The sequence below is a fragment of the Indicator indicator genome, chromosome 27 (genome assembly GCF_027791375.1).
Source record: "Indicator indicator isolate 239-I01 chromosome 27, UM_Iind_1.1, whole genome shotgun sequence".
In the NCBI taxonomy this organism is placed as follows: domain Eukaryota; kingdom Metazoa; phylum Chordata; class Aves; order Piciformes; family Indicatoridae; genus Indicator; species Indicator indicator.
The window spans coordinates 9626432-9640273 of NC_072036.1; the positions used below are offsets into that span (position 1 = coordinate 9626432).

The 13842-nt window shown below is 44.9% G+C and overlaps 1 protein-coding gene across 1 annotated transcript in view; it reads left to right on the forward strand.

The window, feature by feature from the left end:
• The first annotated feature begins 364 nt into the window (after positions 1–364).
• Positions 365–13842, forward strand: part of REV3L (REV3 like, DNA directed polymerase zeta catalytic subunit) — a 93398-nt gene continuing 79920 nt past the window's right edge. Inside the window, exon 1 of the mRNA XM_054393197.1 lies at positions 365–503. Within this exon, the coding sequence (XP_054249172.1) occupies positions 365–503 (139 nt within the window). The remainder of the gene's footprint in view (positions 504–13842) is intronic.

The window sequence follows — 13842 nt, forward strand, 5'->3', positions numbered from 1 at the left end:
TGGTGCTGCAGGGGGGCGACGGGCCCGCGCTCGCGCTGCCCGTGAAGCGCTCGCGGCTGGCGGGGCTCTAAAAGGCCCGCGGCCAGCCCCGGACGACCGCGCGCGCGCTGCCGTCGCGCACGCGCTCGGGGGAGCCGCCGCAGCAGCAGGAGGCGGCGGCAGCGGCGGGAGAGCGGGAACGAGCGCCTCTGTGTGCGCGAGCCGGCGGGGCGTGCACGCGCGCGGGGCAGGCGGGCGAGGAGAGGCAGGCGGGGGGCTGCGCTCGCGCGCTCGCTCGCTGCGGCGGGGGAGGGGGGGGGTGGGAGCCGTGCGGGCTCCGCGCTCGCTCGCTCCCTCAGTGTGTGCCTCGGCGGCAGCCAACAACATGTTCTCAGTGCGGATCGTGACTGCCGACTACTACATGGGCAGCCCGCTGCCCGGCCTGGACCCCTGCCAGTCGCACTTCCGAGAGGCCCCGACCAGGCGGGTGCCCGTCGTGAGAGTCTTCGGCGCCACCCCTGCAGGTAAGGGACCCCCGTCGCCGCCGCCCCCCCTCAGCCCCCCCGTCGCCGACCGCCGGGTGGGGACGGCCCCGCTGCAGCGCGGGTCCTGTGGCGCTGGGCCCGTCGCCGTCTCCCCTCAGCCGGGTGGAGGTAGCGGCAGCTCCTGCTCTTTGTGGCTGGGTCGCGCCCCCCCCTCCCCACCCGCCGCAGCGGCGCGTCTCACCTGCCAGCGGCGGCTACGAGAGAGCGCGCCGGGCCCAGCCGACCCCCGGCGCCGCGGGGCGGCGGCGGCCGGAGAAGAGGGTACCTGCCCCGGGTGTCCCTGCGGGGGAACCCGGCAGCAGCTGCCGCCGCGGGCGGAGATGTTCTGTCCCGCCGCGCACCCCACCCGTTCTCCTGGCCGGTGGTGGATAGGGGGCCCCGGGGCCGGGCCGCAGGTGCGGGTCGGGGCGGAGGGCCCGCGGCTGCCGGGGCTTTGTGCGCCCCGAGCCAGCGGCAGCAGCTGTGCAAACAGTGGGGATAGCCCCGCGCCCCCACAGCATAACGGGCAGGATAACAGCGTGTGGGCAGGGGGTAAAGGCGACGCACCGGGAGGTGTGTTCCTGCGGGGCACATAGCCACAGGGTGGGCGTGCGAGAGGAAACCTTTGAACGTAGTCACAAGTGAGACTTCTGCAGTACTTGTAAAGTGGGGGGGTTATGTTGATCCTACGCTAGCGTGGTACGAATCGCGTAAAACGGTAGGCACTGGTGCTGCACTGCAGAAGAGAACGTCCTAACCGCTGGCCACATGTTGCCCCCTGAGACTTGCTAATGTCACATCCCACTTCTTCACTGCCTGTTCTCTGTGGACTTACGGTTTTATCCTTCCCACATCCCAACTATGTTTCTGACCATCAGAACAAATTCCAAACATTTGATATTTAGGAAAATGAATATTTATTGTAGTTTATTACTTTGGGGGAAAAAAGTCCTGTTCTTTGAGATGTTGGACATGTTAAACGTGATTGCTTGTGATCCCTTTATGCTTATGTTGTGTAATGCTGACCTTGGGGAATTAAGGTATTTCTGCATGTTTTATTGTCTTACGTGTTGAAAATGAGATATTGGTATGTACATTAAATGTTAGGCAAGACAGAAAACACATAATAAAAATGGAACCTTTCCCTTCACCCACCAGAGCAGATTTTTGGTTTTTCTCTGGTGGTTTTCTTGATTTTTTTTTTTTTTTTAATTTAGACTTATCTGTCTGTTCTCTGTTTAGGCATAGAGGAATGTGAGATTATAGAGCTATTGTGATCTGATGCATCTACAGCTCCAAATTGTTAAGTGGATGAGTGGGATTAATAGATAAAACGTTGAAATAGAGGCACCTATTTTATTGTAGTTCTAATTTTGCATACAAAGGGAGATATTATGTAATAATATTTATGTAATGGCACGGGTAACTATTTCATTATTAAAAAATGTGGAGCCTGAGGTTGTCTGGCAGGTAGCAGGCTTTCTGTGCATGCATGTGGTTAACTCATTAAGGCTTATATTCTTTTAAGAAAATGTTTAGGGCTATGCCATATTATGAATGTGGCATCATAAAGTAAACAGTGAAGTAGTTTAGTTGTCCAGCTATTAGGAACACAGTAGGAAATCTCTTGCTTCCCAAACCATAAACTTTAGTATTAGTTTGCATGATAGAAGTGTTTCTAATTTGTCTTGGTTAGAGAAGACACTTCTCTGTAGTCTGCAAAGGATGTGTGACTTGACTATCTTCTATTTATTTTCTTATTAAACTTTTTAATGGGTTTTTCCTTTCTATACCTTTAGTAATGTTTGCTAATAAGCTTCAAGACCTTGTTATTGCATACTTGCTTTTTGTTCTTTTTTAAGGAGAAAAACGTAATTCTGTCTCTTTTCAGAGGTGTTGGAACTAAGCAGCCACTGTCAAAAGTGACATATGTGACTTCAGAGAGAGGGCTATTCAATTATTTACTTGACAGATGAAATATACAATGAAATTTGATACAATCACATCTACACTGACATTTTGTTTGAGTAAAACTAAGTTCTAGCATACTCCATAGGACAATGAGGTGTACTTACTGTTTGGCCCACAGGCTGTTTGATGCTTGTGTTCACTTGAGTTGGTCTGGGTAAGAGTGACCCTTTCTCATGGGGTTTAACATGTCTGTCTTGCCTGAGGGAAAGGTGCTTGGTTACCATGCTGAAAACATGACAGCAGGCCACTATGTCTGCATAGGCTGTTTCACCTCTGGCATGATTAAGTCTGCCTGAATCTTAGTGTGTTTAAAGCTGTGTGTCCATGCTGTGCAGCTAATTGGGAGTCAGGTTCAGAACAGACTCCAAATTCCACCTGCTGAGTGAAGGGGGATTGATTGGTATGTGGAAGTGGCTTCTGCAGATGTTCAGAAAGTCAAACATCTAGCAGCATTTCATCCTGTGTCTAGTGTCAGCTATGGACTTTGGTTCTGAAGGCACCTCTTTCTGCCTCCTCTTCTGCTCAGTGAGGTATATGAAGGACAAGGATTGGCAGTGTTCTTATCTTTGAGGGCTTTTGTGTAGTCATGTACTCAACAAGCCATTTGTAAAGGTTTGCTGATAGGATCTATAAAATTAAAGTGGTTTGTCATATGGTGGTTGGGGGAGGTAAAACCCAGGCTTTTGATTTAAAACAGTGGAAGGATGAACTACTAGAATGCACTGTTTGCAATAACATCTGATAACTTCTTTAAGTCTTTTGAAGAAGAAATATCACTGTATTTGGCAAGACTACACAAGTCATCTATAGATGTCCTGCATCTTGGACGCCTAAAAGGCTTGAAAGGGAAGGAATCAAAATGTTGATTAAGGCCAAACTCTACCTACAATTTTCTGTTGTCCTGTGAAATACAAAGAATAAAATTCTGAGTACAAAGCAAAAGGTGAATTGAAGCACTACTGGAATTTATGTTTGAATGCATCTTAGCTGCTTGAGCCATTTGATTCCATTTTAGCTGTTTGGTGCTTGAAAAAGACTGACATGTCTGTTGACATAGTGACTTGGACAAAAGTACAATGTGAGAAATGCTGCAGCACTGCTGTGGTGGTAATACAATGAAAGCAGTGTTTAATTCATACTTTGTTGTGTAAAATCATAGATATTATTTGATACAGTAGTCTTTGTAGCTCTGAAGGAGTTGTGCACTATTGCTGCTTATAGTTAAAACAATAGGTTTTCAATCACTAGGTAATGTACAACGATGAAACACAATTCCATTATCTTCTCATACAGTATTTCTTTTTGGCTATTTAGCAATTTCTGTAAATGCTTTTAATAAATAAAAAAAAAATCAAGAATTGCAAGGCCTGTTTATTAAAGTGAAACCATAATGACAATTTAATTTTATGTTTACATATTGTGTTTTGTTTAATTGGTAATTCTTGGATTTTCATTCTTGTTGCTGAGTTGTTGTGTACGAAGCTATTAAAGTTTTGATTTGTTTTCTACCAGCTTTTGGCCATATCAAACTCTTGGAGGCTTTCCTCAAGATTTCAGTGACCACTTCAAAATAAGTATGTGAATGCTCAGCTGGGTCATTCTGTCAGGTGCTTATTCATCTGCAGGAAGAGAGAACCAAACTGTGTTCATAAAGAAATCAGAGATGAGATGTCATGTAAGGAGAGGCATTAACAAACAGTCTGAGCAAGCTAAATTATTGCTTCACTTAAGGCTAAGTGCAAATAGCTGGGGACACTAAACATAGACCACTTACAAGATACTTGTTGGTGTATTAGAGTGAGTGTTGTAAAATGAATGATTGAAACATTTAAAAAATCAGAATCTTGATTTGGGTGTAATTTGAGGCTGATACTCGTTTTACAGAAATAGGTCCACGTTTTAAAATTGCTTTTGAAGGGGGTTAGGCTCAGAAACGTGTGTTTCATCAAAGGGAGGGCCTTTGGAGAAGACAGGTTAAGAATTTACCTAAGAAAAAGCAATGCTTAATTTGAGGAACAATATAACTGCTGTCCTCAACTGCCACTTTGCATATTTGTCTCTTTTTGAAGGGTTTTGTATTTTACATTATGAAGTCACTGATCCAAGAATGAATCTTACTTCAGGGCAGCACAAAAACTCAGCTAAAGAAGAGGATGTTTTGAAGTTACCCTTGCATGCTTTTGATTAGGAGCTTTGCTGAGGCTCCATGTAATTTAGAGTAGGGGTTTACAGTCAGGAAAGTCTGAATGCATTCCAGGTATATGTCTAAGTTTGGTGGGTTCACTTCTTGTTTTTCTGAGAGGGGAAAAAAGCAGTCAAATGCTCCAGCTCAAATCTGGCTCCCTTCCAGCAGCAGTAGCTCTGGTATGACTCAGTGAGGGGGCCTGCTTATCTTCTTTCTTCTGTTCTTGTCTCCCCTTTCCCCCTTCATTGACCTGGCCAGGCTGGATATCTGATCCCATCGCAGTGGCTTTTTCTCCTCCACTGCTGCTCACTTTAGAAGGAATGAGCTCATTGCAGGAAGTTGCTGCTTTCTACCCTCAGCTCCTAATAACTTTTTTCTCCCTTCATTTTCGCTACCATTTCAGAGACTGTTCCACAGTGGTCATTCCCCATAGCTTCCTCTGTTCATTATCCCAATGTTCACAGCCTAGCATCATTCCAGTTGTTGCTGCTTCCCATATGCCTTTCCTCAGAAGTGGGCATTTCTTCTCATTAACAGGGTTCCAGTCTCTTCTGTGGCTTCATAGTTAGGGTATGAGGATGCAAAATAGGATACAGCCATTGTGGTGAGGCTTATGCCTCTGCCTTTCCTTGTGTAGTGTACAGCTCTTGATGGAGAGCTGTTCTGTGGGCTGCAGCATGGCTTAGAAGATACTCAGCATTGTACAGTGTCACTCCAGTCCCAGTGTACCATTTCTACATCTTGTGCTTCTGAAGAAAAGCACTGCTTTTGAAAAGCAGCCTCGTGTCCGTTTGTTTCTCTTTTCAGTTTCTGTGAGAGGTGAACAGGGCTGGAGTAGGATGAGGATTGTTCTGAGATTGTTTTCAGTGTTTGAATTTTATCAATGATCGATTGGAGGTTGTTAGGCTGTAACATATCTGGTTCTTAAAAGGATGCATTTCTGCTGCATTGTGGAGTTTCAGTGGTTCATTTTTTGTTAATTTTTTGAAGAACCTTCTCCCTTTTTTGAGGCATTTGTTACTATTTTGTGTGGATTGCCTGCTGAGTTGTTTGAGCAATGAGAAGCTGCCTGAATAAACTGTGAGATTGTGCTCTGCTGGCATGAAACTCATTAAGTAGCAAATTTAGTACCCATGTATATACAACTTGCTTTAATTCTATTTCTTGAATAAACCTTAAGATGGTGTGATAAAATCAATGTTGTAACTAGACTCCAGATATTGGTTTCATAATCATTCTACTGTTTGCTTCTGTAGAGTACCTCTTGGTTGAGTCACTGAATATATTTGTGCTTTTCTAATTCAGTAAAAAACTATGTGTATAACTGACACTATGTGCTTAGAACTCTGTCAGCTGAAGACTTAAAAGTGTTTCACAAAATAGCTGCATCTATATTGAGTCTAATATGTAACTTGGGACTGATTTCTAATCATCAGCCCCTGGAAGTAGGCTAACAACTTATCTATCTCAGCTACTACTTCTAGTTCTGTTACATACTTCTTAGGGATGTTTTTTGGCCTCTTGTTGAAATGTCTTCTTTTCAGTGTGTAAAATGAATCTCCTCAAAATAACACACTGGTCTGAAAATACTTGTCTCTCTTATTTTTACCAGAGTAGCACATGCATATCGCAACTGAGGTTGGCAGGATTAGACGATGTGTAAACACTCAGTGAGAAACAGCTCCTGCTTAGTATTTTTTGCAGTCTGAGCAGACAAGATAAATCTCTGGAAGAAGGAGACAGGTGTGGTAACACCACGCTATCCGTTTCTTCTCAGTCTCCTTTCAGAGTTCCAGTATTGATCATTTAATACCCTGTTCTGCTAACTGTTGTCATTACCCTGTTTTTGTCCTTTACCCTTGATTGACTTGATTGACCTCTGTGTGCAGTGGGCCTCATGAGAAGAATGGTAATGACAATGAAAATGTAACCATTTGGAAAGAGGAAGTATGAACATTCACACTGAAAGATTTACAGTAGGTGTTTGATCTCATAAGTGAAGCAGCTGAAATTTTTCAGAATGATTGAACAGGGTCACTAGAGATTCAGTCTCATGTTAAGGGAGATCAGCTGAGCAAAATTTCAGGACAATTAACAGTCACATTTTATTTATTTATTTTTTAATTAAACATACTCTATCTCCAGCTATTTCCAAGCCAGGTTCTGAAAAGCCAGCATCTCCTCCTCATCATCTGTCATCACTGGGTGCTGACAACAGATGAACTTGCTTCTTCCTCTCTGTCTGTCATATCATATGTTCTGTCCCTGTGTGCTACAATTGTTGAGGCACAAAGACATTTTCAAAGTTCCTGTACATATCTCCTCTATATTACATTTATTCTATGGGGGAAAATTGTTTCACTGTCTATTGAATTGCTGTCTCGCGTTTCAGGAACATGTTCTTGACAGACAGCAAGGTATACCCATATAAAGATGTGTCGGTGTGAGCTGAAATTCCCCCCCCACCAACAATAACCAGGCTAGCCCAGTCTGGAAGCAAATGAAAAGCTGTATTTACAAGCAGAGTCTAAAATCTACAATGAAATGCAATGAATATATACAAATATACAAAATTCACAACATTCACAAATATATACAATCAACAGAAAGAGCACAATCGATCTCCCTTTGCTTCCCCCCAAGGGGACCCTCCCAAAGGGGCCTCTCTCTCCCAGGAGCTTCCCCCCAGACCCCCCTGGACAGAGAAGCAGAGTTAGTTAAGCAGAAAGTTGTTAACTTAGCTGCCAAGGTCAGTGTGTTATCTTCAGCCAGAAGAGAAGAAGAAACAGCAGCCAGACAGCCCAGCAACTGCCCCCACTGCCGAACGCAGAATGTGCAGAATGCCTACTTTGTTTTGGGTAATAGTTCTTAAACATTTCTATCTATCCAATGGAAGTGTTTAGAACAATCGTTATTTTGCTTTCTTACACCCAATAGTGACTTATTTACATTCTTTCACTTTCTCTGTTTTGAACTTTGCAAGGAAAAATTAAAAAGACAGTTTCAAACCATCACAGTCCACCCCTTCTAAACAATTCCATTGGCTGCTACTATCATTTATCTAATCTAAAATAATATCTACAACAATAGGTGAATAAAGACCATAGTCCATTCCGGCTATCTCAGATGTAGATGATTCAAAAGAGTCAAATCACAGGAAAAACAGCAAACAGCTTGTTTCCTCACAGATGGAGCGAAGAAAGGAACAGGGACTCTCAGGTGACTCAGGGCTCTCAGGGTTCGTGCACCGTAGATCTCATGAACTCTCCTCTTGGGCGCGATGCTATATCTGCGCAACACTCTGAATTGAACCTCTCTCAGCCAAAGTTAGATTTCTTTGTGGAATACACTGAATTTCACCATTTCCTTGCATCACCCAATAGGTGTGACCAGGACCTTCAGCAGAAACCACCCCTCGGACAGGTTTGGCCTCTCCTGAAGGAGAAAATACCCAAACAGTTTTGCCTAACAGATTCTTTTCTCTGATAACAGGAACTCTATCACCTTCTTCCTTTCGCAACAAATCTGATTGGGCAGGTCCAGCTCGATTCACTGAACCTCTACTATTCACCAACCAGGTTGCTTGTGCTAAATGTTTCTCCCAGTTTTTCAAAGATCCACCCCCCATGGCTTTGAGAGTGGTTTTCAGCAAACCGTTGTAGCGTTCGATCTTCCCTGCAGCTGGTGCATAGTAGGGAATGTGGAATATCCACTCGATGCCGTGCTCTTTGGCCCAGTTTTTTACAAGATTGTTCTTGAAGTGAGTTCCGTTGTCTGACTCAATCCTCTCTGGAGTTCCGTGTCTCCACAGGATTTGTCTCTCCAGGCCAAGAATGGTGTTACGTGCAGTTGCATGAGGAACTGGATAAGTTTCCAGCCATCCAGTGCTTGCCTCTACCATAGTCAGCACATACTGCTTACCAGATCGAGAACGAGGTAGAGTGATGTAGTCAATCTGCCAGGCTTCACCATACTTGTACTTGGACCATCGGTCACCGTACCACAAGGGCTTGATCCGCTTTGCCTGCTTAATAGCAGCACAAATGTCACAGTCATGGATGACTTGTGTGATAGCATCCATGGAAATGTCAATGGATCTGTCACGAGCCCATCGGTAGGTTGCATCTCTGCCTTGATGTCCTGACGAGTCATGGGCCCACCGGGCTAAGAACAGCTCACCTCGGTGTTTCCAGTCAAGATCAGGATCAGAGGTTGTGTCCACCTGGGAAACTCTTGCAGCTAGATCTGCCTGATGGTTGTGTTGTTGTTCCTCTGTAGCTTTGCTCTTAGGAATGTGAGCATCGATGTGTCTCACTTTCACTGGGATTCTCTCAATGCGAGCAGCAATGTCTTGCCACAGATCTGCAGCCCAGATTGGCTTTCCTTTCCTCTGCCAGCCATTCTTCTTCCAGTCTTTCAGCCAACCCCACAAGGCATTGGCTACCATCCATGAGTCGGTGTAGAGATAAAGCTTTGGCCATCTCTCACGTTCAGCTATGTTAAGAGCTAGCTGGACAGCTTTTACCTCTGCAAATTGACTGGATTCTCCTTCTCCATCTCTCGCTTCTGCAACTCTGCGCGTTGGACTCCACACTGCAGATTTCCATCTCCGCTTGTTCCCAACAAGACGACAGGAACCGTCTGTGAACAAAGCATATCTCTTGTCATCATCAGACAGATCACTGTAAGGAGGAGCTTCCTCTGCACGAGTTACTCTCTCCTCTGGAGGTTTAGCACAGCTTGTGCCTTCTGGCCAGTTTGTGATCACCTCCACCAAACCAGGCCTTTCGAGATTTCCCATTCGAGCTCGCTGTGTTATCAGAGCCATCCACTTAGACCAGGTAGCATCCGTTGCATGATGTGGTGAAGTACCTTTGCCTTTGAACATCCAATTCAGAACTGGCAATCTAGGAGCTAGAAGAAGTTGTGATTCAGTTCCGATCACTTCAGAAGCAGCTTTCACTCCTTCATAAGCAGCTAAAATCTCTTTCTCTGTTGGAGTGTAGTTTGCCTCTGAGCCTCTGTAGCCACGACCCCAGAAACCAAGAGGACGTCCTCGTGTCTCCCCTGGAGCTCTTTGCCATAAGCACCAGGTTGGACCATTGTCACTCGCGGCCGTGTACAGAATGTTCTTAATGTCTGGACCGGTTCGGACAGGTCCCAGACCCATCGCTTGGACTACCTCTCGCTTGATCTGGTCAAAGGCTGCTTGTTGCTCAGGACCCCATTGGAAACTGTTTCTCTTTCGAGTCACATCATAGAGAGGTTTCACAATCTGACTGTATCCAGGAATGTGCAGTCTCCAAAATCCCACTATGCCTAAGAAACGCAGAGTTTCTTTCTTGTTGATGGGATTTGCCATGGTGGAGACTCTGTTTATCACATCCATTGGGATGTGACGGCGACCATCTTGCCACCGCACTCCCAGAAACTGGATTTCTCTGGCAGGTCCTTTCACCTTGTCTCGCTTGATAGCGAAACCAGCTTGCAAGAGAATGTCAAGGATTTTGTTACCTTTCTCGAAGACTTCTTCAGCAGTCTCACCCCAGACGATGATGTCATCGATGAACTGAATGTGTTCTGGAGCTCTACCTTTCTCCAAAGCATCATGGATCACTGCATGGCAGATGGTTGAACTGTGAATCCACCCCTGGGGCAAACGATTGAATGTGTACTGAATGCCTCTCCAGGTGAAAGCAAACTGAGGCCTGCATTCCTCTGCTATGGGAATAGAGAAGAAAGCATTAGCAATGTCTATGGTAGCATACCATTTGGCCTGCTTGGATTCCAGCTCATATTGGAGTTCCATCATGTCTGGTACAGCTGCACTCATGGGTGGAGTTACTTCATTCAAGGCACGGAAATCAACTGTCAGACGCCACTCTCCATTCTGCTTTCGCACAGGCCAGATTGGACTGTTGAAAGGTGAATGAGTTTTGCTGATGACCTTCTGACTCTCCAACTGACGAATCAAGTTTTGAATGGGCACCAAAGAGTCACGGTTGGTTCTGTATTGTCTGTGATGCACAGTTTGAGAAGCAACCGGCAGCTTTACATCCTCTATCTCATGTTGTCCCACAACTGCAGATTCATCTGAAAGCTCAGGTCTGATAGACAACTTCAATTTTCCTCCATCAATTTCTACAGTTGCTATTCCAAAAGCCCATTTGTAACCCTTAGGGTCTTTAAAACGCCCTTCTCTCAGAAAATCAATTCCCAAAATACAAGGTGCATTAGGACCTGTTACAATAGTATGTTTCTTCCACTGCTTCCCAGTTAAACTTACGTCAACCTCTATCTTAAACAACTCTTGAGATCCACCAGTGACTCCCTGAATAGTTATAGATTCTCCCCCTTGATAATTTGATGGTATTATGGTGCACTGAGCTCCTGTGTCAACCAAGGCCCTGTACTTCTGAAATTTTGAAGTGCCAGGCCACTGGATGTACACATCCCAATAGATTCTGTTATCTCCATTATCCCTTACCTCCCCCTGGCGGAAGGCAGGGCACCCCTAATGGTGGGGATTACCTCCACATGTACAGCCGGCACAATGTCCAGCACCAGAATTAGGATCACTGTTGGAGCTATCAGAGTTGTTCTGGGAAACTGAGGAAGCGACAGCTACCCTCCTGGTATTGCTACCTCGGGATCTGCCCCTCTGCAGCTCCCGTAACCTCTTGAAAAGATCAGAAGTTGGTTGACCATCCCATCTGTTCATGTTCTCACCAAACTGATCACGCAGAGTTATCCAGATACTGCCACGTGATTGCCTCTGCTGTCTGTTTTGGTTTGACCTATTCTGGAATGGCCTCCTTGGAGCACGTCTGTTCCTAACAGCTGAAACTTGTATCCATCTGGAGGAAGAGGAATTAGAATCATCCCCCTTCATCAAGTTGGATATGGAGGTTTTAAGTTCCTCCTTCAGCTCTTTCATGCAATTCTCCATCTTTCCAGACAAAGTTTCAATGGCTGAAACCAAAGAAGTACGTGCAAGACTATCCTCCAACTGCCTCATTTGGTCAGTGAAATGGCCAACAGTAGGAGGTGCTCCACCATAATTTCTTGCCACAATCCTGCTTGCCAGAATAGTAGCATAATTAGGAGGAGCAAGCTTAATGAGCTTTTTGGCAAGGCCTGTTCCAACAGGAATTTCATCAGGATTCAGAGTCTTATGATCTCCATACATTACTTCTCTCACAGCAAACTCTCTCAGACGCTTGATTCCCTCAGCTATTGTGGTCCAAGGCTTAGGGTTCCATGGTAAATCATCTCTGCTGGGGTACCTCAGCGAGACTGCCAGTAGGAGGCGTGCCCACAGAGAAACTTTACCAATGCACTTGCCTAGATGCCTGTCTATGCCTGTATCCTTTGAGAGCATCCCCAACTGAGAGGCCGACTTGTCGCCTACCACCAATGCTGGGGCTCCCATATCAAAACACCTGGCTAGCCAAGACAGGACTGGCTCATTATCTCCTCTGATGTAATCCTTCCTCACATGTCTAATTTCCTGTCTGGGTGCATTAGCTGACTGTATGTCATCCTCATCATCATCATCATCATCATCATCCTGAGGTCGCTGTCCCCATAATCCTATTTTAATCCTCCGTTGAATTTCTTTGAGTTCAGAGGCACTGCCAGCAGTTGCTAATCTACTAGGGTCTACATCCTGACCTACATCTCCATCATCCATGTGGGGTCTCAAGAGGTCTACCAGAGTTTTAAGGCTAACCCTCTCTTCCTCATCAGAAGGATCTTTCTTAAGAGAGGGACCCTGAGTAGAAGGACCCTCATCTCCATCTGCACCATCTCCTGCAGCATCTGCATCTCCTCCTGCAGCTCCTTTACGCTTTCTGGTTACAGTGGCCACCAAATTTACTGGCTTGGTTTTCACATTCACAGCAGAGTTGGAAGAGCAAGTAGCCTTATGTCTTTCTTGATACAGTGCTATCAGTAGCCATATGATTATTCCAAGAAGCAACAAATTTAAGATTAAGGCTAGTACAAGATATCTAAGGTACCACTGGTTCCAAAGACCCTCTGTAGTTGTAAGAGGAGTAACAAACTCATATGTGTCTGCTAGCAGATCCATAGTTGAGTTACCATAGCTTCTTAGCCCAATAAGACCATAACAGAATTCACCAACATTCAGTAACTTGTTCTTAACCCAAAGAAATGACTTATATGCCACATATCTCACAATCTTGTCTATCATGCAGGAAACAGCCCATCTGTAGACAATCACACTGATAATAGATAAAATAGAATGACTCAGAACCCAAAACAGCTTCATTTTGCTTCCTAATCTGAGCAGAAATAAATCAAACAAGCAATCGAGCCCCGAGTTGGAGCGCCAAAAATAAAAAGTGTGTCGGTGTGAGCTGAAATTCCCCCCCCACCAACAATAACCAGGCTAGCCCAGTCTGGAAGCAAATGAAAAGCTGTATTTACAAGCAGAGTCTAAAATCTACAATGAAATGCAATGAATATATACAAATATACAAAATTCACAACATTCACAAATATATACAATCAACAGAAAGAGCACAATCGATCTCCCTTTGCTTCCCCCCAAGGGGACCCTCCCAAAGGGGCCTCTCTCTCCCAGGAGCTTCCCCCCAGACCCCCCTGGACAGAGAAGCAGAGTTAGTTAAGCAGAAAGTTGTTAACTTAGCTGCCAAGGTCAGTGTGTTATCTTCAGCCAGAAGAGAAGAAGAAACAGCAGCCAGACAGCCCAGCAACTGCCCCCACTGCCGAACGCAGAATGTGCAGAATGCCTACTTTGTTTTGGGTAATAGTTCTTAAACATTTCTATCTATCCAATGGAAGTGTTTAGAACAATCGTTATTTTGCTTTCTTACACCCAATAGTGACTTATTTACATTCTTTCACTTTCTCTGTTTTGAACTTTGCAAGGAAAAATTAAAAAGACAGTTTCAAACCATCACAAAAGAAAAGAATGAATTTTCTTAGGGTCCCACTTCAAATCAGTAGCAGGACTGTTGTTTCTGTGCTGCTGCACTATCCAATAATAAATTAATATAAACAATAAAATAAAATTCCTTTATATGTTGACCGAAGCTATAGTTGTAGTGACAATTAAGACCTAGGTTTTATTAGCAAGATGCAGGGACTGGTTGCAAAGATCTGTTGAGAAATCTGTATAACTAGCACTGTTAATCA